Source organism: Callithrix jacchus, chromosome 17 (assembly GCF_049354715.1).
Source record: "Callithrix jacchus isolate 240 chromosome 17, calJac240_pri, whole genome shotgun sequence".
In the NCBI taxonomy this organism is placed as follows: Eukaryota; Metazoa; Chordata; class Mammalia; order Primates; family Cebidae; genus Callithrix; species Callithrix jacchus.
In genome coordinates this window covers 19,306,903-19,330,962 of record NC_133518.1, presented here as the reverse complement: position 1 = coordinate 19,330,962, position 24,060 = coordinate 19,306,903, and the positions used below count along the sequence as shown (strand labels likewise).

Sequence of the window (24,060 nt, the reverse complement as noted above, 5' to 3'; positions counted from 1 at the left end):
CAATGGATAACCATTCAGCCATAAAAAAAGAATGAGATCCTGTCATCTGCAACAACATGGATAGAACCAAGGTCATATGTCAAGTGAAATAAGCCAGGCACAGACAGACAAACTTCACATGTTCTCATTTACTTGTAGAAGCTAAAAAAAATAAAGTAATTGAACTCATGGAGAAACAGAGATGGATCATTACCAGAGGCTGAGGAGGATAGTAGGAGTCGAGGGAACATGGGGATGGTGAATGGGTAATAAAAAATAAGAATAATGAATAAGACCTACTACTGATAGCACAACAGGGTTGCAACAGTCAACACTAATTATACATTTTAAAATAACTAAAGAGTATAATTAGATGCTAATATAAAGGATAAATATTTGAGGGGTTGGATACCCCATTTACCATGATGTGAATTATTATGCATTGAATGCCTGTTTCAAAGTATCTCATGTACTCCATAAATATATATACCTACTATGTACTGACAGAAATTAAGAACCTTTTTAAAAAATAAAATTTTGTCTTCTTTAAAAAAAAGTAGGTAAGTAAAGTTGGAGAGGTATTCCCAGCTTTCATTTGCTAAGTAGGAAAAGCCAGGAAAACTTAAGAGTTCAGTATCCGCCAAGAATTGGCTTCCAAATGGAAACATTCTAATGTGTCTAAATGGAAACCTACTAATTATTTAACACAGAATCATACTTTTGTGTAATTTATTAGTAAGCAAACATATAAACCTTTGGTGACCTAAAATTCACATCGTTGTAAAACTGTTTTCAAAATATGACATATATTTTCAAAATATGACATATATTGCTTGAGAAAACAATTCCTCTAAATGGTCTTAGGAAAAGAAAACACAAGGCTTATTTTTTCCTGGAATGAAGAACTGAACCACCACTCTCTTCTCCCCAATATACAAAGAATCACTACAAAATAATAGTTACATGAGAACCTGATATGACATGAAATAAGGTTTCCAGAAATCTATTATTCCATAATGCAATCAAGGGACCTATTTCACAGTACATTTACAACACATGCAATATACTTGGACTCTGAACTCCGCAGCAGCTGACTGAACAAGAAGCCTACTACTTCTCAGCTATCCTGGCATAGCTTTATTAAGTCTAGCAAACATCGAGCTTTCAGAGTGCCATAAATAACTTTGGCTTTCAAGCTGTAGTAACAGTACTAAAACTTCCCCAGGTGTAAATATGTCCTACTAGCTAGAAATCCTTTAAAGGATGGTTTCTAGACTACCACTGTAGCTATTACGGATCTAACGATAAGGCGAGGAGCAAGCATTTTAACTCTTAAAATACATTGTGGACAAGATTTAGCAAATCATTTAGCTTCAGAGTAAAACAGTCAACCTTACAATGGTACAATTTTGTAGAGATTAATTTGACAACCATTTTCACCTTTAAATCTGCACAGCACAGAAAAAGCCAAACTAAAATATAATTTCTCTATTAGATATATAGAAAAATTCATGGGTAAACTATAAACACTAATGTTTAACTGATTAAGTATCTTATGTTATGTTAATAAACTAAAACATCAAAGAATAATACTAGTATGTCATTCTTTTTTAACAAAACACTTCATATTTGAAGGAGCAGTAATTATTTTACTCCACTCCCAATTCAAGACCTAGATTTCATCTTTATCAAAGAGGAAACCTAATAAGTACCATCCCTATTTCTAAAAATCTATAGTTCTGAACATGTCTTTGAATACATGACAGAAATAATTTTTTAAAAGCTTGATACATGATGTTAGATCAGTAAATTCAATTTGAGAATTATGCAGAAAAAAGACCACTCAAATTGTTAGAACAAAAAGCTTTTCTAATTGCTCATTCGTTAGAGGATCAACCTGAAGCCCTGGAATGTAAATTTTCCTCCATTCAAGTAAAGACTCAAAATACCAAACAAATACAGAAAATTCTTCCAAATAACTTTGTCCAATAACTTATCAACTCAGAAATATAGACATGAAAAGAGAGAGTATCCCTGGGTGGAACTGTGATAATGGTTCTTGAAATAACTGAAAAGGTCAAACTAAATTCTTACCAAGATAGGTTATTCACCAACTTCTAAGGTCTGTCTGCTTATCAAATTTCTAGAGTAAGGATAACTTAAAATGTACTTGCTTAAATATCTGTGTTTCCAAAAAGATTCTTGAGAACATGCATGCAGCCTTTTTCACATCGCTAGACCCTAACAGAAGTATTCAGCAAATAAATGGCTGTCATTCGGTGTTTACTAAACAAAACTTGAAGCCACTTGCTTCTAACAATAGCTCCTTATAAAATGAATGGGTATCAGAACAAAAATGGTGAAATTAATTACTGAAGTGTTGGCTATAGCTGCCAAGGATGGACATAACCCCAGACTTAAAAAGTGTCTCCAATGCTACCATGGTGGCAGTATCATAGCAGTAGGTTTTTCAAAAGATGCTTCCTCCTTGATAACAACACTCCTAAATTTCACAACCTCCTATGCAGCTAAGTTTGATCATTAGACTTAAGTTCTTGACAAAAAAATTAAGTGGAAGTCTTGTGCAGGCCTTTCAAAAGGGCTACTTTTAGGAAGCAAAGTCAGCTAGAAGCAGGACCCCACTCTCTGCCCCACTTTGTCCCCTTCCAGACAACAACTTAGGAAGTGATGGGTGTGGCTCTTCAGCAGCTACCTTGTATGCTGTGGTGACCTTGATTGATGATGAAAGCCAAACACTAGGAAGACAGATAAGAACTTGAGTTTCTCATACTAAGTCATGATAATATTAGCCCTGGACCACTTGCCTTCAGAATCTTTTATGTGATAGAGAAACAAATTTTTGCCCAAGCCACCATTTTGACCATTCTTCTATGGTCACTGAACCTAAAAGAGACAGTGTTTGCAGTGTTTGAATATTTAAAACATATGACAGAACTGGCAACTAAGTATGTGGTTTTCATGACAACCAGTGTAAATGGATCACTCTCTACTGCCCCTAAGACTTAAGATTATAGAATACAACACTGTAATCAAGTCCAGTAATGTGGGAAAAAAATGATTCTGAAATGCAGAATCTTAATGAAAATATTTTACAAAAAGATGAAAATTCATTGGAAATGGTGAGAGCATACAGACTATAATAGTAACAATAAGGTTAATGGTACTAAAGGCAAATTACATTAATAAAATAGCAGCAAACTATTCAATTTTTAAAAGGCTGAAGCCACTGAATTTCAAGTCTGGAGACCTTGATTTGACTTTCACCTATTAGGACCTTAGTTCCCCATTATACAAAAGGAATTAATTAAATAATCTCTAAGAAAATTTCAGTTCCAGAATTCTCTATATACCCCAGTATGTTAATATTAACTTAGAAGAAAATCCAAAAATATATCAATATTAAGTCTAAGATAACTCTTCAAATTAAAAAGCAACTGCATCTTCTCCAGATACAAAGCAATGATATTTTCCAAATATCAGTTTAAAAAATTTTGTCACCACTGACAGTATCTTATTAAGATCTTGTGCCTGCTATTCTGGCTACCTAGCATGGACTTATCTCCAACTCTTCAACTAACTCTATTTATCTCTTTTAGATCTCTTTCAGATCTTAGGATCTATGTCTCTTATTGAGTGAGGCCTGTCCTGACCCTTAAAGTAGGTACCACCTATTTTCTTTCTTCGTGTACTTTGTTTTTAAACTTCACAGTACTTATCAAAATTGTTAATTTATATAATTATTTGTGTTCTTTTATTCAATGTCTCTCTCTCCCATTACAGTATATTCTCTAAAGGGAAGAGAATATATCTGTTTGGCTTTGTCTTCACAATGTTTTTCCCTGATACAATGCCTAACACACAGATAAGAGTTCATTTATGATGGTATTTGTTATAAAAAAGAACAAGCAGATGAATAAAGCAGGCATTAAAGAATTTCAGAGTTCATGCAAGGAAATGTTTACCCAACTCACCTCATTAAACACAGGATACATGACTGCATAGAGAGGCATAGAAACCATGGATGTGGTCTCAGCTTCATTCTTCATCTCTTCCATTGTCATCCTCATTCAAAAGCCAACTACAGTTGAAAAAGCAGTGCTAAAATGCAGAGGAATCTTCATTCACTGCAATATTTCTCCTCGTTTTTGGTGATAAAAGAATAGGGCACAAAACACACACGGATCTGGTGAAAGGGGAAGAAAGAACAGAGATTTACTATATTAAGGGGAAACGACAAATACCAGTAACTTTCCTTCCCAAATTACAGAGTTCCTAGCTGATGAAAAGCTATTTTTTAACATATTTTACTTGTGAAAGCAAACTACTTGGCAAGAAATCTACCTTTTCCTCAAAAGACTCAACAACTGCTCTTTCCTAAAGTCCTTACGTTTTAGTTCACAAAGCAGTGATTTAAGAAGCTGCTTAACTTGAACTCAGAGTGTTCTTAATGATACACAATCTAAGAAAACATATCAATAAGACATATAACATATGTAATATAAAGTTATAATCAGGAAATGCATGATGTGTTAAATGTGTGCAGAAAACCAAATTAAAGAATCAATAAAGAAGGAAGAACTAGGCTGTTTTAACATTTTTTATTAAAATCTTTTTCTACTTGTTTAGTGATTTTGTCACCTGAAAATAACACAAAACACACCAAGAACCAAATATTTCAAACATAAAATTGAAAAAAGTTCTACCAAATGTGATCCACTTGATAAAATACTTGCTACTTAATTGTGTCAGTGATACCTTTTGGTATTTAGAAGAACTATGGAAATCTGACACAAAAACTGAGAAAGAAGAACTCAGAGAGGCTGGTAGTTGGGGATTAAAATCAAGAATTCAACAATAAAAGAAAGAAATTTTGCCTTGAGGTGTTAAGGAAATATGTTAGTTTTTAGAGAATGCAACCATTTATTTCCTTTACCATGGTTAAAAAAATGATCCTAACCATAAAGTGAAAGAGTAATGGCAGTGATACACCTATATTCAACAAAGCATTTTTTGAATAATTTCTACTACTTGTAAAGCATTTTCATAGTATTCAACATTTTGCACATGCATTTAGTCCTACAATAACCTTTAAAAAGCTGCAATTCTAATTTTACAAGTCTTAAAGCAGGCTCAGAGATAATAAATAACTTGCCCAAGATCACACATGCAGCAACCCAAGGCTTGATCCCAAACTCTGCATATAGATAAGATATTCTCACATTCCAAAACCAAATTTGAAGTAGAAATATAGAACCCCACCTCGTCTACTCAAGAAAAGTACCCAGAAGATATCACTAAACATGTTTATAGCATGTTTAGCACTCACTAGATATGAAATGTAGTTCCTAATCATTAAAAATTTATCTGTGCCAGATTGTGTAAGACCTAACGAGATTGAAAGATACAATCGAACGCCTGCAGTGACGCTTCAAAAAGCTCCAATGACTTGTTCCATTTGAAAGCTGCTTAGTATTCTACCATATTGCGATCAGTGAAATGGAACTCAACACCTACTGAAACCGTTTAGTCCCATTTATGACAGTTCTAAATATCAAAGAGTTTTCCTGTTTCTCACCTGAAACCTACTCCATGACTTCACAGAACAAAAAGAACAAAAGGCCAATTCCTGAATTTCATTCTATGGGAAAGAGAATACCATTACCTGATTATATAACTTATTTAAGTAGATGGCTTTAATCATAGCATGATGGAGAGAATGGAGAAAGAATGAAGGCAAGGAAAACTTAAGAGACTTAGTATACCTATGTCAGAAATAAAAAGACCAAAATAATAAGCAAGAAGAAGCAGGTAAATACCAATTGTAGCCCTTCTGTTCCTATTTAACTACTTAATGTCACTGGCAACCTACTTTTCCACTTCAAAATAAACTGCGAAAACTTCATTAAAAAAAAACCTGGGGAAAAGGAGGATGGCTAAAATGCAGTGATAGCAGTCAAAATTGAAAGGACAAAATGAATGCAGAATATAGACAGCAGCAGAAGGCATGGTATCATCAATGAAAAAGCAAGTAAGAAACAGCAAAACAAAACCAAGAACAGACCTTGAAAAGCTCTCTCATTGTTTAACAGAAAAAAAAATCATTTATTTAATAAATATTTGATTGGTTACACAGAGACACAGTATTAAATATAGAGCAGTGAACAAGACAAGATAGTCTCTAATCCCAAAAAACATGTTTTATAAAAGGAAAGTCAGAAAATGTACAATTGTGATGCACACACAAGGGAGAAGTCAGGCTGCTACATTGCTATGGGAGAACTGAAGAAAACCAGCATCATGAAACAAGAAGTTTCAAAGAGAAGGTAGCCAAAAGTTTTAAGTGCTACTGAGTATGAGGAGTAACTTTAAAAAAATTATTTGCTTTCTTGATGAGGCTAAAGAGGTAACCTTCAAAGAGCAGAGTACTTATATACTGGGGTGAGAACACCCTGCAGGGGCTAAGAGAGTGAGCTGGTAAGAAAGGAGTCTAAGTTTGCAAGAATCTTGGTATAAAGGATACGAAATCCTGATGAGAAAAGTGGGCACAAAAGAATTACTTTTGTGTTTTACTCTTTTGAACACATGCATTAACTGCAGATGTAGAGGCTGCCAGAGATAAAGGGATAAGTAAGTATCTAGATGATTTTCAGAATTACTGCTGATATCTCTACTTACCTACCCCCAATAAACCTACTCAAATACTTAATTTGTACCTTTCATAAATATTGGCATTTAATATTTTTTAAACTCATGTTTAATAAATAGTTTCTTCTCTAAAACTAACTTTACAGTACTAGCAGTTCTTAATTGTCAACAAAAAGAACAGTATTTTGGCAGCATCATGGGCTACTAGTGGCTGGCCTATGGCACACATACCACCTTTTAATATTATTCTTATGAAAAATGCTCCAAATAACCAATTTAAAACTGAACTTTTTAGAACACACATTAACAACTGGGGGCCACTCACAGTTTCAGTAACATTTACATGAGATTAAAAATCAACAATTACAGTATGGCTTTTTAAATACTGAATTATTCTATCAATTTGAACTTCAAGTTAAAATATGCCTTTGTCATTCTTTCCACATGCTTATTCATTTGAAATTGTTTACTGGACAACCTGCAATTACTCCACGCAACAAAGAGCTTGCTATGGAAAGAGCAAGGGTCAGCTGAGCTGAGTTGAGTGAGGTCTGAAACCCCCTTTGACAAGGTGCCTTACGTTCAGTATGAGTGTGGCCAAGCATCAGCAGCTGGGTACACATTAACAAAGTTTCAGCCCTTAAGTAAGCATGCACATACAGAAAACTGAAGTTCACTGACTACGAATTACAAATCTGAAAAGGCCTTAAAAAGTTATTCCATCCATCCCACTACCTACAGTAGAAACCAAAGTCCAAAAAGGGTGTAGTAACTTGCTCATGGTCACACTTCTAGCTAATAATTAAATGAATTTAAAAAATTTAATGTTGGTATGATGGCAACATAGCATGAACTTTACATCTCACATTTCAAGTATGTTGCTTTGGGGGAAAATTTTCAGTTCAAAGTAAGATTTGTGTACTGTTAGCATCCACAGAATAAAAATGAAGAGCCAGAATTGTAGATAAGAACTTAAACAAAAGGCGTATTTTTAAACACACTTTTCTTCAAAAACACCCATTGTAATATGGGGATATCAATATAAATACAGTATAAGCAATTGTCTCATTTATAATTTCCCACTCATTTTCTTGAATATTCAAAATAGCATTACTAATTTTTTTTTTCTTTTTTCAGGCATATTCCAGGAAGCAACTAATTTTTGATAGAAGATGAATCAGCTTTAAATATCTAGCTGAGCTGAAGACAATTATCACTTGTTTAGAGTAAGAGTCCCAAAACATAGGTATTGGCCATTCCACTGCCAAACTCTTAAATCTTCGGTATTTCTGCTCTCCCTAACAAATTTGAGTTTGCTCATTTAAAGAGATACACACAGGTATATCTCAAGGCTAAGAATCCGTATTTCCTAAAACTGCCTTACTTTACTCCATTTGGGACTTGAGATAACTCTAGAGCCAAAGCTATTTACTACCAAATCAAAGGAGTGGACCAGCAGAAGTCTTGGTACTGGTATAGACACTTCTTGGTTACAAAAACAGCTTCCTAATTCTATACTTAAAACATCTGTAGGCAGGTCTTTTTGTCTTGTTATTCTCGCTAGTAAAATCCAGTACTTAGCCCTCTCAGTTGGCCCTAAAGTCTTATAATTCCTATAATTCTCTCTCAAAAGGGAAAGATTGATTGAATGATGTATGCTGGATCTCCCACGAAATGTGCAGGAACACTGAACTCAGTTAAGAGAAGTGTGTTTGCTCTAGCAGTGAGCAGAATCCTATGTTTATGTTTCCATTTATAAGTGTATTTCTTTTTCCCAATAGAGACATTAGAGTCAGCATAGCAGGCACATAATAGACACTTAATGTTTGCTGAATGAACAAATGTATGAGTTAAGAGATGGACAATTTATAAATTGAATCAGTCTTGCTAATACTCTTCAAATAGCAAGCCTAGTAAAATAAAAAACAAACAAAAAAATAAAATTAATTCCATTAACAAAGTCTGGACCCAGCCACATTATCGCTGGACCTAAAACTCAATAATAAGATCTCATCATTGTTATCAGCTGTACTTCCCAAAGTAATTTCATGGGAATTTTTTTAAGACAAATTTTTTAAGCATCAGATCATTAACAATTATTTACAAATTCTAGTAAGGAGGTCCTCCCCAAGGACCTCCTTGGTTGATCAAGGGTTTCAATTAACTGACAATTTCTTGCTTTCTCCCAATAATATAAGATCAAGAATCGTATTCATCAGTCAGACACAGTGGCTCAGGCCTGTAATCCCAGCACTTTGGGAGGCCAAGGCAGACGGACACTTGAAGTCAGGAGTTCAAGACCAACCTGGCTAACATGGTAAAATCCCTTCTCTACTAAAAACCCAAAAAGTAACTGGGCACGGTGGCGGGCATCTGTAGTCCAGCTCTTTTGGAGGCTGAGACAAGGGAATCGCTTGAACCCTGGAGGCAGAGGTTATGAGCCGAGATTGTGCCACTGCACTTCAGCTGGGCAACAGAGCGAGATCTCATCCCCCCTCCCCACCCAAAAAAAGAATCATACTCATCCACCTTAGATGAGTTCTTAGAGAAACTGGATTTATACAAAAACTGTATAGATCACAGTTTGGGCATTTAACACAGCTACGAGGGGTTAACATTTGCTGACAAAGTTTACATACCTTTTAGGGCTTTCTCATGCCAAAATGTTGTTAGTCACTTCCAAACAAGAGACCAAGATTTAGAAGAGAAAGCTAGGAAAAAGGGAGGCAGAGGAACAGGGTAAGTCAGTTATCCTGCTTAGAGTGAAATGAGCTTGATGTCTTAAGAATATATCTACATCTCTCTCCTTGACCTGCAAATTATATCTTCTATAATTCATTCTCTTCCATTTCTAGTTTACTTAATAAAGTGAAACTCAACATCCCTAGACATACACTACTGTTAGTTTAGTATTTACAGAATTTTACACTTAGGAACATCTAGAAGCAATCTCTTGTTAATATTAAGTGTATATAGCACTTTGCCATTGTATTGTTTATATATATATATACACACACACACACATATGCTGTAAAAATATCAAATGGACAATTTGTGCAGAGATAAAGAGGGGAAAAAGCATAAGCATTAAAGTCTCAAAGCGTGGGCTCAAATTCTGATCCTATCATTTATAAACTATCTTTGTCTCTGAACAACTCATTTCACCTCTCTATGCTTTAGCTGCTTCTTTAATACGTTTGACAACTCTAGGGTACTCAGCAGCACAAGCTTGTGGATCTTCAGTTTGGTGTCGCTGAGACCTCTGGCTCACCTTAAAAGTCAACTGCATCATGTAAAGTGTATACACTTAGATATTTTGTAGAGTACTGTTCCTTTTCTTTCTTTTTTTTTAGAGACAGAGTTTCACTCTGTCACCCAGGCTGGAGTGAAGTGGCACAATCTTGGTTCACTGACACCTCTGCCCCACCTCCAGATTCAAGCAATTCTCCTGCTTCAGCCTGCCAAGTAGCTCGGATTATAGGCACCTACCACCATGCCTGGCTAAGTTTTGTATTTTTAGTAGAGACATGGTTTCACCATATTGGTCAGCTTAGTTGTGAACTCCTGACCTCATGTGATACACACGCCTTGGCTTCCCTAAGTACTGGGATTACAGGCATGAGCCACTGGACCCAGCCAGAGTACTGTTTCTTCATACAGAAATGTATAAAATGGATAAGTAACTTTTTCTACACACAAAATGGACAGAATGCAGCAGGAGATAAGAGCTCAGATTGGAAGAAAAAAAGACCTCAATTTGAATTTTTGCTCAGCTGGATGCTATCATTTCAGTTTTTTAAATCTCTATTTCTAAACTAGTGAGAAATAGAAATATTCCTTGAAGTACTCACTTCCCCAGGTTAAGAGTACTAAATGCATATAAAACACTTAATACAGTGGCTAACATACAATAAGCATTCTATTCATATTATTACTAACATTTTAGCTGAAATTCTAGGAATCTGACATGGAATCAGGACTGCAACTAAAATGAGGCAAACCAGACACCTAGAACACAAAATTCTGTTCTGATTTGCATGACATGGAGAGTCAGTGCCTCTTCAAAGTTTGTACCCTATGCCTAGTCCTGCCCCTGCATAACATACATCATGAGAGTCAACACTGATATCGCAAACAATGTCTTAACAGCCACCTACGTAGTATATTTTCAAAATCCTTTATCTTCCACTTAACAAAATGGATGCATAAACTTAGTTTAGGAATACATAAAAGAATTCGGTCATCGGGGCATTCTAAACTATTTGCCAAACTAATGTTAAAATTACTTTTTCTAAATGTACATAGGTAAATGTAACAAAGGAAACCATGGCCTAGAAGCAGGCTGGATAGCAGGCTGGGTTGCAGAGTGAAATCAAGATGTGATCAAAGACCTTGAGACAATTCACAGAAAATTATAAACTAAACAAGATAATCAAAAGTTGACAGCAAAATCAAAGAGCTCATTACCTCTGAATTAGCTGATGGGAAATGGAAGCAATAACAAAACAGTAACAACTGACTCCTAGGATATTTCAAAGCAACTTGTTGGGTGGGGGGGAATACACATCTCTTTAGTTGTGACAATCCACATTTTTTTTTCTATGTCTAAATTTTTGGTAAATTCTGATCCAAATAAAATTTAAATGAAAACACTTGTTGGAAGACAGGAAACAAATCTGTCCCCTTGAATATATTCATCTTTTGCCCATGAAGTTCTCAATCTAGTAGTTCATGAATAATATTGCCTAGTTGAATAGTTGTTTGGTGTTTAATTGAGGTACATGTCTATTTTCCTTTTTATTAGCATTTATTATTCCTTGTGCTAATTTCTCCAATACGATGTTAAAACTTCCCTTTAAAATCCCTTAAAAAGTCAACTAAACTTCATTCCTCAGAGTTTGTCCTCTCTGGTTAAAAGTACAATTAAAGGAATCTGTACCACCCTGGGGCAGAGCTACTTGCTTTGTATGACTTACAATCTTAGATACCTAAAATTTAACTTAATGACTCCTAATGGCTTAAGATCCTCTAAAATATGCATCAGGTACTTTCATTACTTTACAAAATTTCTTTGCACCAAAAACACTGCCACAGGGCACTCAAATGTTGATAAAAGTATTAGCCCCATACAATATATAGCCTCTGCCTTAACACAAGGTGCTATGTGAGGCCAAGGTTCTATCTTGATGATGCCACTGAACTTTACCTTTAGCTTCCAATTGATCTCAAATATAAATGCTAATAGTTACAAGGAATTAGGGCCAGAATAGTATCTGTTTTTACTGCATTTACAGTTCCTCCTGTAACCTTCACTTTGCAAAAATGTGATTTATTTTTTCACGAAGCATATCAAAAATAAGGTAGAACCTTGGGAATCTCTCAAGTTTTGGCAGTACTGCGTAAATGCCAACTTTAATATGGATAAAGACATAGAAAAAGATGTGCATTTCTCAATTTAAAAAACCAAAGCATTCAAAATCCTTTGGAATTAAATGAAAAAAGCCTTGCAACAATCTAAGCTCGCATAGGGAGCAATTGCTGTCTAGAGGCCAGGTCTGACTCATTTAACATTCCCAACTGGCTTTTGTTGTAGTAACCTTATATAAGTCTGAGGAGGCAGACAGTGTGTAACATCTTAAGGTTTTGTCATTCCATAACTTCAATCTCAGTTGAATTCCAGTCCATCTTGAAGTAAGAGAGAATGACTGAATAAGAGGGAGACCCATTTCAGTGCCAGGGACCAGATGGCCGTTAGAGAAACTATCATTTATTTTTCTATCAGCTCTAACCTAAAAGTATAACATGAACTGATGCACATGGAAGTACTTACTATATTAGAAAGACTAAATATCCATACCATGGTCTTTTAACCCTTTTCCCCTTGTATCTACTAAAGTCTAACTCCCCAAAGGGAAGTTTTATCCATTTCTCTATTTCCTAGTATCCAACAGTATTCTGCATAGTCAGTCTAAGTCAGCAACAGTGTTAGTTGAAGACATGGTGATGAAAAGTCTAACAGCATATACCCTTGAGGGTATGTAGTCTTGCAGGGAAGAGACAGTAAAGAAATGCAGTGTCATGTCACACTGCCACTTGGCATTAACACTCCAGGGAGCATATCTGCTTCACATGATATTCCTACCCTATGCAAGTTCAACAGACACAGTCAACATTTGTTTGAAGAAAACGAAAAATAACTTTATCAAAAATAACCACTGGAGTACGTAGATGATAATTCCATTCTATATACACAAGTCCCAGAATGAGAGATAAGAAACATGGTTCTGCCACACACATCCCCCACCAGACTGAGAGCCACAGTGAGCCCTCACAATGAGCAGCCTGCCACACTAATTGTGATTCTTGCATTATAATATACATATTTCTTTTTTCAACATGGTCTCTGAATAACAAGTCAAACACTTCACCTTGTATTCAAAAGATATCTACTTCAATGCTAGAAAAAAATATGCTGTGTTGAAGTTGTTAGTCTACAATGTGTACTTCCTAATAGGGTTTTTAAAAGTTTGAATAGTAAGTACTTTCCTGCCTGCCACACTGGCCTCAGAATTTAAGACATAACTTCTCTGTAACTACAACTCTTAATGCTAACTTCTCTCCAATGGAGTTCAATCGCTAACATCAATGATGAAATATAATTTCATCATTACATTTACTGTATTGATGAAAAAAAGCATGGTCTCTTGAGGCAGCCAGCCTGGATTCAAATCCTAATTCCAAGTAACTTTTCCTGCAACCTTAGGCAAGGTCCTTAACCTTTCTGTAAAGTCTCCTCATTTAAAAATTGGAGATTATAGTGCCTCTGCCTCTAAGGGTTGTTGTAAGAGAGCCTGTAAAATGCTTGAGACCTAGCACTAAGTCACTTACTACTCAATAAACACTAGCTATTGTATTAGGTTCCAGCTCATTCCCAAGAAGGTTTAAGGCAATTTCACAGGTAATATGCATTCAATAAGTAAATGAATCAAAGGATCATTATTTAGACTGACCTCTGGTAAACTTATTCCCAAGGGACTGGCCTGACTGAATACATGTTAGTGACTACCACTTAACATGCTCCACTGCTGTTACCCAGTAGTTCATAAGCTTGTTAATAAAATTCTTTCCTTTATCTTTTAACCCTATTGGCAATCTTGATTCTATCAACTGTGTAAGAATAAAACTGAATAGCATAAAATCACTTTTGGGTGATTTTAAAAATGGTTATACATAACCAAAAATGTGAGGGTGAGCTTGAAAAATAAGGGTAATATAATACACTTAAGACACATTTAAATTTTGTAGCTTAAATGAGAAAACTGAAATTTCCATCTTCATACAAACAAAACTGAACCACCAAACCACAATGTTTATCTTCCAGCAAATAAATTATTTCTAATTGCTATAATAAATGTGCTTTCATTTTTTATATTATGTGTTTGTGTGTGTTTATCCCTAAAGCATAAGCTTCTAACATTGAAGCTTACTATATTTCAAGTGCAATAAATAGATAACAATGAAATTTAACTTCTAAATCATTGTTACAGTTTATATTATGAAAAAATTACTTATCATGGAAGTGGCTTAAAATTCTTAGTAACGCCTATCATAATGAGCTTAATAGTCCGACAACATGTAAAAAGCAGTACTTGAATTTTATCCTCCACATACTGGTTATGCAAGGTAAGTATGAAAATTTTATCCAAGATTCAAGTAACATCAACACTGACTTTTTAAAAAGTTTAAGATTTAGCAAAGACTTGCTTTTATTAATAAAATAGATAGTATTATCGAATTTTAGAGCCAAATATCAGCAATCTCTTTTTGACAAGATCTTATGAAAGAGTAAACAGGTAAATTCATAAAGGCATACAAGGCTACAGAAATACAGGGCTATCGACCTTATTCTAGACCATACTGTGGTACAGCAAGTAACTACAGAATTTGTTTTCAAGACCAAAACCTAACACAATTTATCCCTAAAATTCAGCTTGCGTGTTTTAAAAATGATGATCTTTTTATACTTAAGTCTATAGGTTTAAAGCAAGTAAGATTCACTTTAGCACTACAAAAATTTTCAGAAAACCCCAAATATAAGTTCCTTTGAAACAAAAACTACTAAATTTTACAAAGCCACCTTGTCTAAATCAAGTGACATTAAAGGTCTAAGTCACAGGAAGACAGCATGGTTTAAAAGAAACAAACAAACAAACAAAAGCAAAGAAAAAGGAAAAAGCATGGATTTTAGAATGCGGAGACAGATCCAGAGTCTAACCGTGGTTCTAGTACCTACTTTCTGGAAACCCTAGCAATTTAAACTTTTTTGCGTTTAATAAGTAAATTTACTTATTTTCTTGATGTCTTCAGCTACGAAACAGTGTTAATATTACTACTTAGAGGAGATAAAAGTTTTGAGGACAAAATGAGATAACACTAGGAAAGAAGAGTCAATAGAAGTCTATATTTTAGTCTACAGTCTAAAGTCTGTAGTCCATGCCTATATTTTATACAATGAATATTACCTGCAAAAAAGCAGGACAGTGGTAAGTCTCTAAAATGCTGTGTTACACAGTAATTTTGCTGTAAATGAACGTGATTCCTTTATCATTTTCATTTAGAAAATTATTCCTGATTTCAGAGACCTCCAAAAATACACATTTTTCTAAAGTTTATATTAAAATTCTGTCAATGACTCCTTTGCATATAACCTAAGTTGCCTAAGTGTTACATAGCTCATTTTAAAGTTCTTATATATTTCAATCCATAAAGCCTATCTACTTTATTCATTTCTATATTTCTGTCCCCAGAAAAGTGCTGGAAGCATTGTGCATGAATATACTCCTTCATTCATTCAGCAAATATTTACTGAACCCTTACATTGTGCCAGGTACTACATATGTGTTGGGGTAAAACATGACAAATGAGAGGGCACTGCTCAGGTAGCTTATAGTTCAATGAGCACACAAATATTTGTTCAAATAAAAACAGAAATAATTAAGTTTCTATTATGATGATGCCACAAAGGTGTAGAGTATGGTGAATACACAGGGGCAACCTGTGCTGGTTTTGGGTAGGAAGGCAAGGCTCCCCTGAGGAATGATATTTAAATTGAGACATGAAAACTGACTACCAGGTGGCCACATTTAGGAAGGTAAGAGTTGAACTGTCCAAGGAGTGAGATGGAATATGTAAAGACCACCATGTCAGGAAGCAGCTTATGCAGTAAGCGAAAGGCATCATAAATGAAAAAGGCTGGAGGTAAGGATGGAGAGCTGGATAGGAGAAGAGATAAATTTTTAGTGTTAAACAGAGTAAGTGGGTAATAGTATTTGAATATTTAAGTCACATTAAGTCTTTTTCTCATGTAAATAAGGGAACTAAGTCTCTACTCCACAATATTAAAGATCTGTAGTCAGAAGATCTCAATTTTGTCTTGCTCCCACCAGTTAAGTAGTTGCATGACCTTGGGCAAGTTACTTAACCTACTTGAGCCTCTTCATTCTCTTTGTAAATATTATCTTACCTATTGTGACTACAGTGATAAATAATACACAGCACCTGTTCTTACAGACCTTACATCCTTAAAGAAAAAGACAGATGTATAATACATGGAAGACATCTTAAGTCCTATGAGAAATAATGTCCCGAAGCTGATATAAGGCTTCTGCAAAGCCCAAAATGAGAAGAAATGCAGACACTGGTGAGCTGCAAACTACGCTTAGAATACATGTGTATATATAACTCTGTGAACTCTTTAACTATCCAACCAAGGTGCAGAGATCTAAAGTGACCATGATACTCCAGCATGTGACTGACTGAAAGATGATAAATACAATACAAACATTAATCCACCAGCCCAGGAGAAGAAATGCCGAAACTATAACTGGCCTCAGAGATAAAGAGAAATTAGTGTTAGAACTGAAACAAGAAAACGAAATCTAAAATACACTGAACAAATGCATTATATTAACTTATTTCCAAATTTTCCTCACAGTTCAAAAGCTCTTTCCATAATGACATAGCTACATGCCAAAGGTTAGAACTCATTTTATACCTCCTTCAACAAAAGGCAAATACCTACACTGTCATCTAGAAAATACATTAATATTCTTGCTTTACCATCAATGATACATGTTCAGTTTATGGTCTACTTACACTACCGCAGCCTTCTTAATCCAGCAAGATTAAGGATTATTAATCCTTCTTAATAAAGAAGTCAATTATCTTCACACAATGTTTCATTTGTTTAACTGATTCTTTCTTGTCTGTGTACTATTATTACTCATGGCACATTATTCCTGATTTTACTTCATTCTATAGCACCATAATTTTTCTATTTTAAAATCGCATTAATTTCCAGACCATCTTAATTTCAATCATCCAGGAACATATCTCTGTTCCGAAAAAATATTTTTGCATTAAAAAGTGAAGCACATTGTTGATACTAAAATAATTGCAGAGTACATTCAAAATTCAGCATAGTCGAATGATCAACTTGTCTATAAAACAGTAACCTATGACTTACTACATGCTAAGAATAAGCCATGATTTTCTACATGCTAACCTTTATGGATCTAAAGTTAAAACAAAGAAATTCTACCATCAATGAATTCTATTACAATTCCCTTAAAAACTTACCCAGTAATAACAGTCATGAGATATAACTGGTCATAACAATTATAGCGGATAAGACTGGCACAGGGCACTACTTTCTCCAAGATATAAAATATAAGCGTACTTTTAAAAATTCTTTAATGTAAAACAAGAATGACTTAAAAGTCACAGATGATGCTAAGAAAAAAATATGCAAGAGTCTGATTTTATTATTTGCAGACACACACATACACAAAGAGCCTAGAGTCAAGAAAATGGGGGAAAAGTAAAATCTCAAACGATAGGATCTTACCTCTAAGAAATGCAAAATACCTTCTTTTCTAGTAATAAGCACATTAAACTCTCCTAAGGCTACATTATTTGGAAAAGGTGTGAAGTCTTGTGAAAGAATTCCAATCCCACTATTATCAGTTTTACAAAATGAGAGTAAAAAGAGTCCTAAGGTAGAAAAAGAATATTCTATTAAGGAAGGGATACATTGTTTAACTGTTGTTCACCCATCCCTTTACCTACCCTTAAAAATGAACTGTGAGAATAGAATATATTTTAATACACCCCCAATAAAAGGGGGAAAATCTGTAAAAGTTGAAATTGACCCTTTTTATTTTTTCCAAAAGGTTCTTTCCTTTATTGAGGAATTTCACTTCAGTTCAAGAAACAACTTTTCATCTCACAATGGCTTCTTAGATGTACTATATGAAATACATTTACTTTGCAACTTCCTCCACCCTTTTCAAAAAACACAACCAACATCCCCAATCTTTCTCTGTCGGGCAGCAGCTCTGGTTTAGAAGCTGGACTCGAACCAGACTAGATTGAGAAAGTCTGTCCCTCCGTGTGTGACCTTGGGCACGTCATATAATCCCTCGGTTTCCTCATCAGCATCCCAACATGAAAGCGCTCTGAAAGCAGTAAAAGAGTAAACATACCTTAGGTATGACACCTAAGAGGGTCAAGCCTTTCTGTTTAAGGCAAAATTACCTCCTTAGAGGAGCCACATCATTAAACTGGAACTGAATCCGTAGACCACAACATTTGTCTCTTCCTTCTTCCAGTGCTCCTCTTCCCTCAAAGGGCATAACCCTAGTCACCCCAAGAGCAGACTCCCAAGCACCCTTTCCTTCCTCCTCCCTTTCTCTTACAAAGCAAGGGGAAAACAACAGCCTCACCTCTCCGTCCGAAGCCACACCTTTAAAGAACCCCACCCCAGGCACATCCGCCCTCTCCCTGCTCCTGGGGCACCAGGGGCCAACCTCGCCTTTCCCCTCCCGCCCCCACCCAAAGGAGACTTCCTGGAGGCGTTCGGGCCCAAGCCCGCAGGCGGCATTTACAAACCGGCTTTACGCCACTCGCGTAGGGTAACCTCGCTTACGCCCGTAGGGCCCCGCTCCCAGCCCCGTCCGCTCCGCCTGCCAGAACCAAGCCCGAGTGCCTCAGCTATGGCCCCTACGTGACCCTAGACCTCTTCTGCTCAGTGGAGAGCTACGGGGACTGGGACAGAACAGCTACATCTTACCAGCAACTGAGGCACTGACTTCACTTCCCACCTTTGCAGCCCTCTTCAACTCCCGGATCAATTCACTCCGGCGACGCCGGAAGGACCCGAGAGGAACCAGGCGTTGTCCGGAATCCTGCCCAGTCGGAGTCGCGCAGAGGCCTATGGGGACTCGTAGTCCTGCTTGCCGGTGTTGTCCGTAATTCCTGCACTCGGAAGACTACACTTACCGGCAGGCCGTGCGGGGGAGCCTGAGGTGATGGGTGGGGACACTCCTAGCCAATAGCAGGATAGTTCCCTTCCTTTGCGGGAGGAGGTGAGAAGAAAAGAGATGGTGCACGGATAGGAGAGGAAGGGCGGGGCAAACCCTCACCTGCGCCAATCAGGGTGCGGGGTCGGGCCGGCAGGCGCCTCACCCATTGAGGGGGCGGGCTGACCGAACCGAGGAAGGAAGTGGGTGAGGGGCCCGTGGTGGGGAACGTGGGGCTATCGGGCTGAGTATGCCTTGCGGGTAGAGAGGAAGCCTCCGGGAAATCTCCCGGGTGAAGGAAGGGCTTGGTGTAGGGACTTGCACTGGACGGAGGGGCAGCTTCCCCAAGAGCAGCTAAGCCCCACGCACGCCGGGGAACCTGACCCACGGGTCGGGGAGGGATCGGCTGAGCCGGGGCTCCCGGCAGAGACGCCTGGGTGGGGCCAGAGGCAGCTCCAGGTGTGAGGCCACAGAGGAGGGGAGAGGGACCCCCCCCAGGGGAGAGGAAGTAGCAGAGCAGCTGCAGAAGTGCGGGGAGCGGGAAGGTACCAAGGCAGCTGCTTTCCGCTGCCTCTGGCCCGGGCAGCTGCAGAAACAGCAGGGGGAGGAGCAACAGCTGCCAAATTCGCCAACTGGAGGACAGGGAGGCGGAGCTTGGGTCCCCGTAGAAGCCGGAGGCGCAGTCTGGGCTGTAGTTTCCCGGGAGAGACGAAAGCAGGAACGAGCGCGGAGCGGAGCGCAGCCCTCCCGGCACCAGCTCCAGAATCCTGACAGGGGTTGCAGGTGTGTGGGAGGTAAGCGCGGGGCGGGGGGGGGTCCTTCTTCGGGGCGTCTGCACTGCCCTGGAGGAAATGTTTTCCAATGGGAATTACAAGACACAGCTATAAGAGTCCGCCTTGGGTTAGGAAACCGGTGCAAACCCTCTCGGGTGAAAGATTTACATTTTTGGACTTTAAGAGCAAAAAAGCAAAAGGAAGCTTGATTCTGGGCATAAAGGGCGTGGTTAGTGTTTTTGGTTTGAGTCGCACCAGTACAACTGTTCTGGGAGATCTCAAGATTGAGAAAAACCCTGCTAATAGAGGATGAGGTGGATGTTATCTGGTGGATGTTATAGGTGCGTAGCCTCTAAAAAGGAAAAATTGTGCTATTGATATAGAATGACTTCCGAACTATTTCACTAGGAAAAGAACTTTGCGTTCTTCTTCAGTGTCTACCCTTTACATTGGTTTATCAGATTGTCCTGCTACCGACCTGTTATCCAGAGTAGTTATTTTGCAGGTTCCTAGAATTGCAAGAGATCCGTTTTAAAGAAGCAAATGCAGGCAGGAATAGTCAGGATAGGATGGGCTCTGACTTAATCTATCAAAAGTGTAACTTTTGCCAGCAATAATGTAAAAATGAATTTTAATGAATGGATAGTTAGCTTTCTTTCCAGTGGCTCTGTAATATTGGAACAAAGACCTGGATTCAGCGTACAATGGGAACATATGGTGTACTTCACTGCTGCTCCTTATTCTCTCATTTGTGTCTGATAATATGTGTACATTTGAAAAACAAGAGTGCATAGAAAGCTGTATGGGAATCTTTTCTCTGGTTAGAGAGTATGCACTTAAAGATTACCCTTAATATGTGTTATGATAGTGGGTTCAGATTTAAAACATGTAGTGTCATAAAATAATAGTTTATTCTCGGTATTAGACCATATGTGTATTCAAAGCAATGTAACTGTAATACCTATGGATGGAAATGTGTTGTCATGCCAGGTAAAGATGCAAGTCTCACCTACCTTTGTGTAATTATGACAAAATTACAGCCTCTTATTTTTAGAGAAGTAGTAAGAAGCTATTTTCCTAGTTCATTTTCATTTTGTTACAGAGGTTCCCAGATTACATGGCTTTTAATCATAGTAGCATATTGCAGCAAATTTTGCTCTGAAATGCCTTCATTGTGACAGTTGTATATTTCGGAGTCTGTCTCAATACTTTAATCTAGATTTTTTTAAATAACTAGGGTCAATAAAATGGAGTAATTGCCTTGTTTTCTCCTGTTTCTATGCTTTCCTGAGTTCTCAAGATTTTAAATGTTATTTTTGTAATGCATTCCAAATTTCTTTTTGAAAAGAAATGGCTCAAATGAATTCTCTTCCCAGCTTAAAGTTCAGTCCTACTGAGTGCTACTACCGATAAGCCTAAGTGACTTAGTGTATAACCTAGTGTATATACTCTTCCCTCCCGCACTCTCACATACCATAGAAATATATAGACAGATAGATCTTAGGAAAACAGCTGCTTTTTTTATTACCCCTAAGCAGATCAGCTAAGTATCAAAAACAGGAAAAAAAAAAAAAAAAAGCAACCTTTTTTTGCTTAGAAGAAGGAAAAAGCAGCAGTAGCTGCTAAACTTAACCACTGTTAAGGATCAGGTTTTATCTTTGCTACAGCACTGGAGAATCTGTTAATTCACATAGCTGATGTGGCCTTGTGAAAATGATTTTTGGGGTTAAAAAAAAGTGGGTATTAGGATGACACCTGGAAAAGACTGTGTTTGCCCTGGTTATTTGTGATTAAAGGGATTGTCTTGAATCAGTCTTAGATTCTTTCTCAGACCCTACTAATTCATTTTGTAAAATTGAATACTTGTTGTCACTGGGTTATTTCCCCTATGTAATAATTATAATACTAGCAATGAAATTTTTTCAGAGCCTTTATTAAAAGATCTGTTTGAAAGAGTTTTACTGGGAAACAGTTAATAAGCAAGCACATGGTTAGAAGATAAATAGCTAAACAGTTGAAATTAAGATGTACTTTGTATCCCAGCTCTTTATAGGTCTTCTGCTCTGAAGTGTGGTAAAGACTAGAATCTCATTAGGAATGAATGAGTTTGTGGTATTAAAATACTGATTTTTTCATCTACTTCCAAGATTTGGGTTCTTTTTACTGTGTCAATAAAAGAGATGGGTTTCAATATCATTTGAAAAAAAGAAGACCATGTTTTTAAATGAGAGAATATCATTGGCAATATATGGCATTTATTTTTTACCTTGAACTTTTGATTCATTAGTTGATAGTCACATTCAATCTCAGGTAATCTAAAGATTTTTCTTGATTGGTGTTGAAAATGTTCATTATATGGCAGTTTATAATTCTATGTAAAATGCTACCTGTGTTATAAGCATATTACTTACTCTGCTCTTTATTTTCATTATTTGTGTATGGCTATCACTGAATATATATGATGAGAAAGGAAAAGCAACAGAGTGCATAATGTCTCTCTTGAATGGAAATTGCTCTGGAGATGATTGTTGTTTAGCCAAAAACCTTGATTAATTTCAAATTTCAATATTCTTTGGTCTTTTCTGTAGAATTCTAATTCTAAGCCTATTGAGTAAAAATAAGCTAGTGTGGATTTCTCTTTAACAGGAGGAGGAGGTTTCACTGATGCATGCAGCACAAAAGAGCAAGAATTAAAGGTTCAAGATCAAATGGTGTTGGTGAAGAAGGAGACAGGGGAATACATATAAAGAAAACTATTTGAGAAACACACCTTTAGCAAAAGAGAAAAACATATTTTATATTTTTTGTTAAATTCTTGTAATCTATGATTCTATGGCCTTTTCTTCCCCAGTCATTAATTTCTAGAGGCCTGTATTCATACTAGGATACATTACTTTTCTAAGTATAATTGAATATTTAAAATCTAATGAATGCCAGTCTGACTCCAGTTAAAAATGGTAGTTTTTGCTGGAATAAATTTTAGATAATTAACCTTCCTTTTTTCTGTTTTTATAATCCATGAATATTCAAAATCTGATGAATACCAGTCTGATTCCAGTCAATTGCCATTTTAGCTGGAATCAAACTGGTATTCATTAGACTTTGAATATTCATGAATTATTAAAGCATACAAAACCTTATATTTATACATTCACTTCTAAGTGAAACCTTATTTGGACAAAATATCAAAAATTAAAATCCTAAAATGGTGTTTTCCCCCTTTAAAATAATAATGGTACTTGAACCAGGCACTAAGATAAAGAAGAGCCTATTTCTTTAATTAAGCAAATTTCAAAGGTTAAACACTGCTTTTGGGATCAGAATTAACATACACAAATAAGGGATAGATTTTTTGTTGTTTTATTTTTATTATTATTTTTTAATCTTACAATATACGGACTAAATTTAAAATTTTAGTCCTTAAAATTTGGAAAGTGTGTTTTAAGTAACTACATTATTAACTCTTAGAGACCATATACTTCTTTACTATCTCCTGTTAGTCTTGAGCACCTTATGTCATATTCAGCATAAAGAAATTGAGTAACCAATTACTGAATTAGAACCATTGGACATTGGACAGTACTTCTATAATGCACACACTGAGACAGTTTGCACTTTGATAGACAAAGTCAGTTGACCACACAGAATGTTTGCTTATACAGTAGTCCTTCTGAAAATGTCTTTATGCTAGTTTGCCTTTGCAAAAGTGTTGATTGTGCACAATTAGATTCACACTGTGTGGGCTGCAAAGATATTACAAATTTGGGTGCCAACATTTCTAAATTCGTCCCAGAGATAAGATACATAGGCGAGGGTAAAGGAGTCTCCAACTGGTGCCACTTAAGGTCTGAATTTCACAGACAGGAAAACCTAGGGCTCACCATCATTTAACCTCAAGGCCCTAGAGTTATACCTTTGTTGAAGCTTATCTGTAGAAAGCATGTTTCATTGTATAAAAACCAAATTTGCTCTTCTGTTTTTGTAACTATTTCTTTCCAAAAAAAAAAAAGGAAGTAAACTGATTTTGTTTGAGCATGTGTGTGGAGGTAGGCATTTGTTGTTTTTTCTTTCTTTCTTTTTTTTTGCATTTAACCTTCTAGAAACAAGTTAATCTGATTGGTGGTAGAATTAAGAATCCAATGTAATTTTTACTTGATTATTAGAAGACCTATACAGCTAGTTAATTGTATATAGTTTTTTAATAGTAAAATTAATTATAGCAAATATTTAACTGTTTTCTGTTTACTTTTACCTTTGAGTTGATGGATATAAATCATTAATCT

General features: G+C 36.4%; 2 protein-coding genes across 6 annotated transcripts in view; one reads left to right on the top strand and one right to left on the bottom strand.

Moving 5' to 3' along the window:
- PDCD10 (programmed cell death 10) overlaps nt 1–18,863 on the bottom strand; it is a 50,452-nt gene extending 31,589 nt beyond the window's left edge. The window contains exons 1-3 of one of the 3 annotated variants that reach the window (XM_008983515.5): nt 18,776–18,863; nt 9,285–9,356; nt 3,972–4,183 (exon numbers count right to left, since the gene is read on the bottom strand). In XM_008983515.5, the coding sequence (XP_008981763.1) occupies nt 3,972–4,067 (96 nt within the window). In that variant the 5' untranslated portion in view covers nt 4,068–4,183; nt 9,285–9,356; nt 18,776–18,863. Of the gene's footprint in view, nt 1–3,971; nt 4,184–9,284; nt 9,357–18,428; nt 18,604–18,775 lie in introns of those variants that run through there. The other 2 variants (XM_078353889.1, XM_002759415.7) reach the window with 2 other exon arrangements.
- An 832-nt stretch (nt 18,864–19,695) lies between these two features.
- Nucleotides 19,696–24,060, top strand: part of SERPINI1 (serpin family I member 1) — an 85,542-nt gene continuing 81,177 nt past the window's right edge. Inside the window, exon 1 of one of the 3 annotated variants that reach the window (XM_008983513.5) lies at nt 19,696–19,787. The gene's annotated coding sequence lies outside the window, so the exon portion shown is untranslated. Of the gene's footprint in view, nt 20,119–24,060 lie in introns of all 3 variants that reach the window. The other 2 variants (XM_002759410.6, XM_008983514.5) reach the window with 2 other exon arrangements.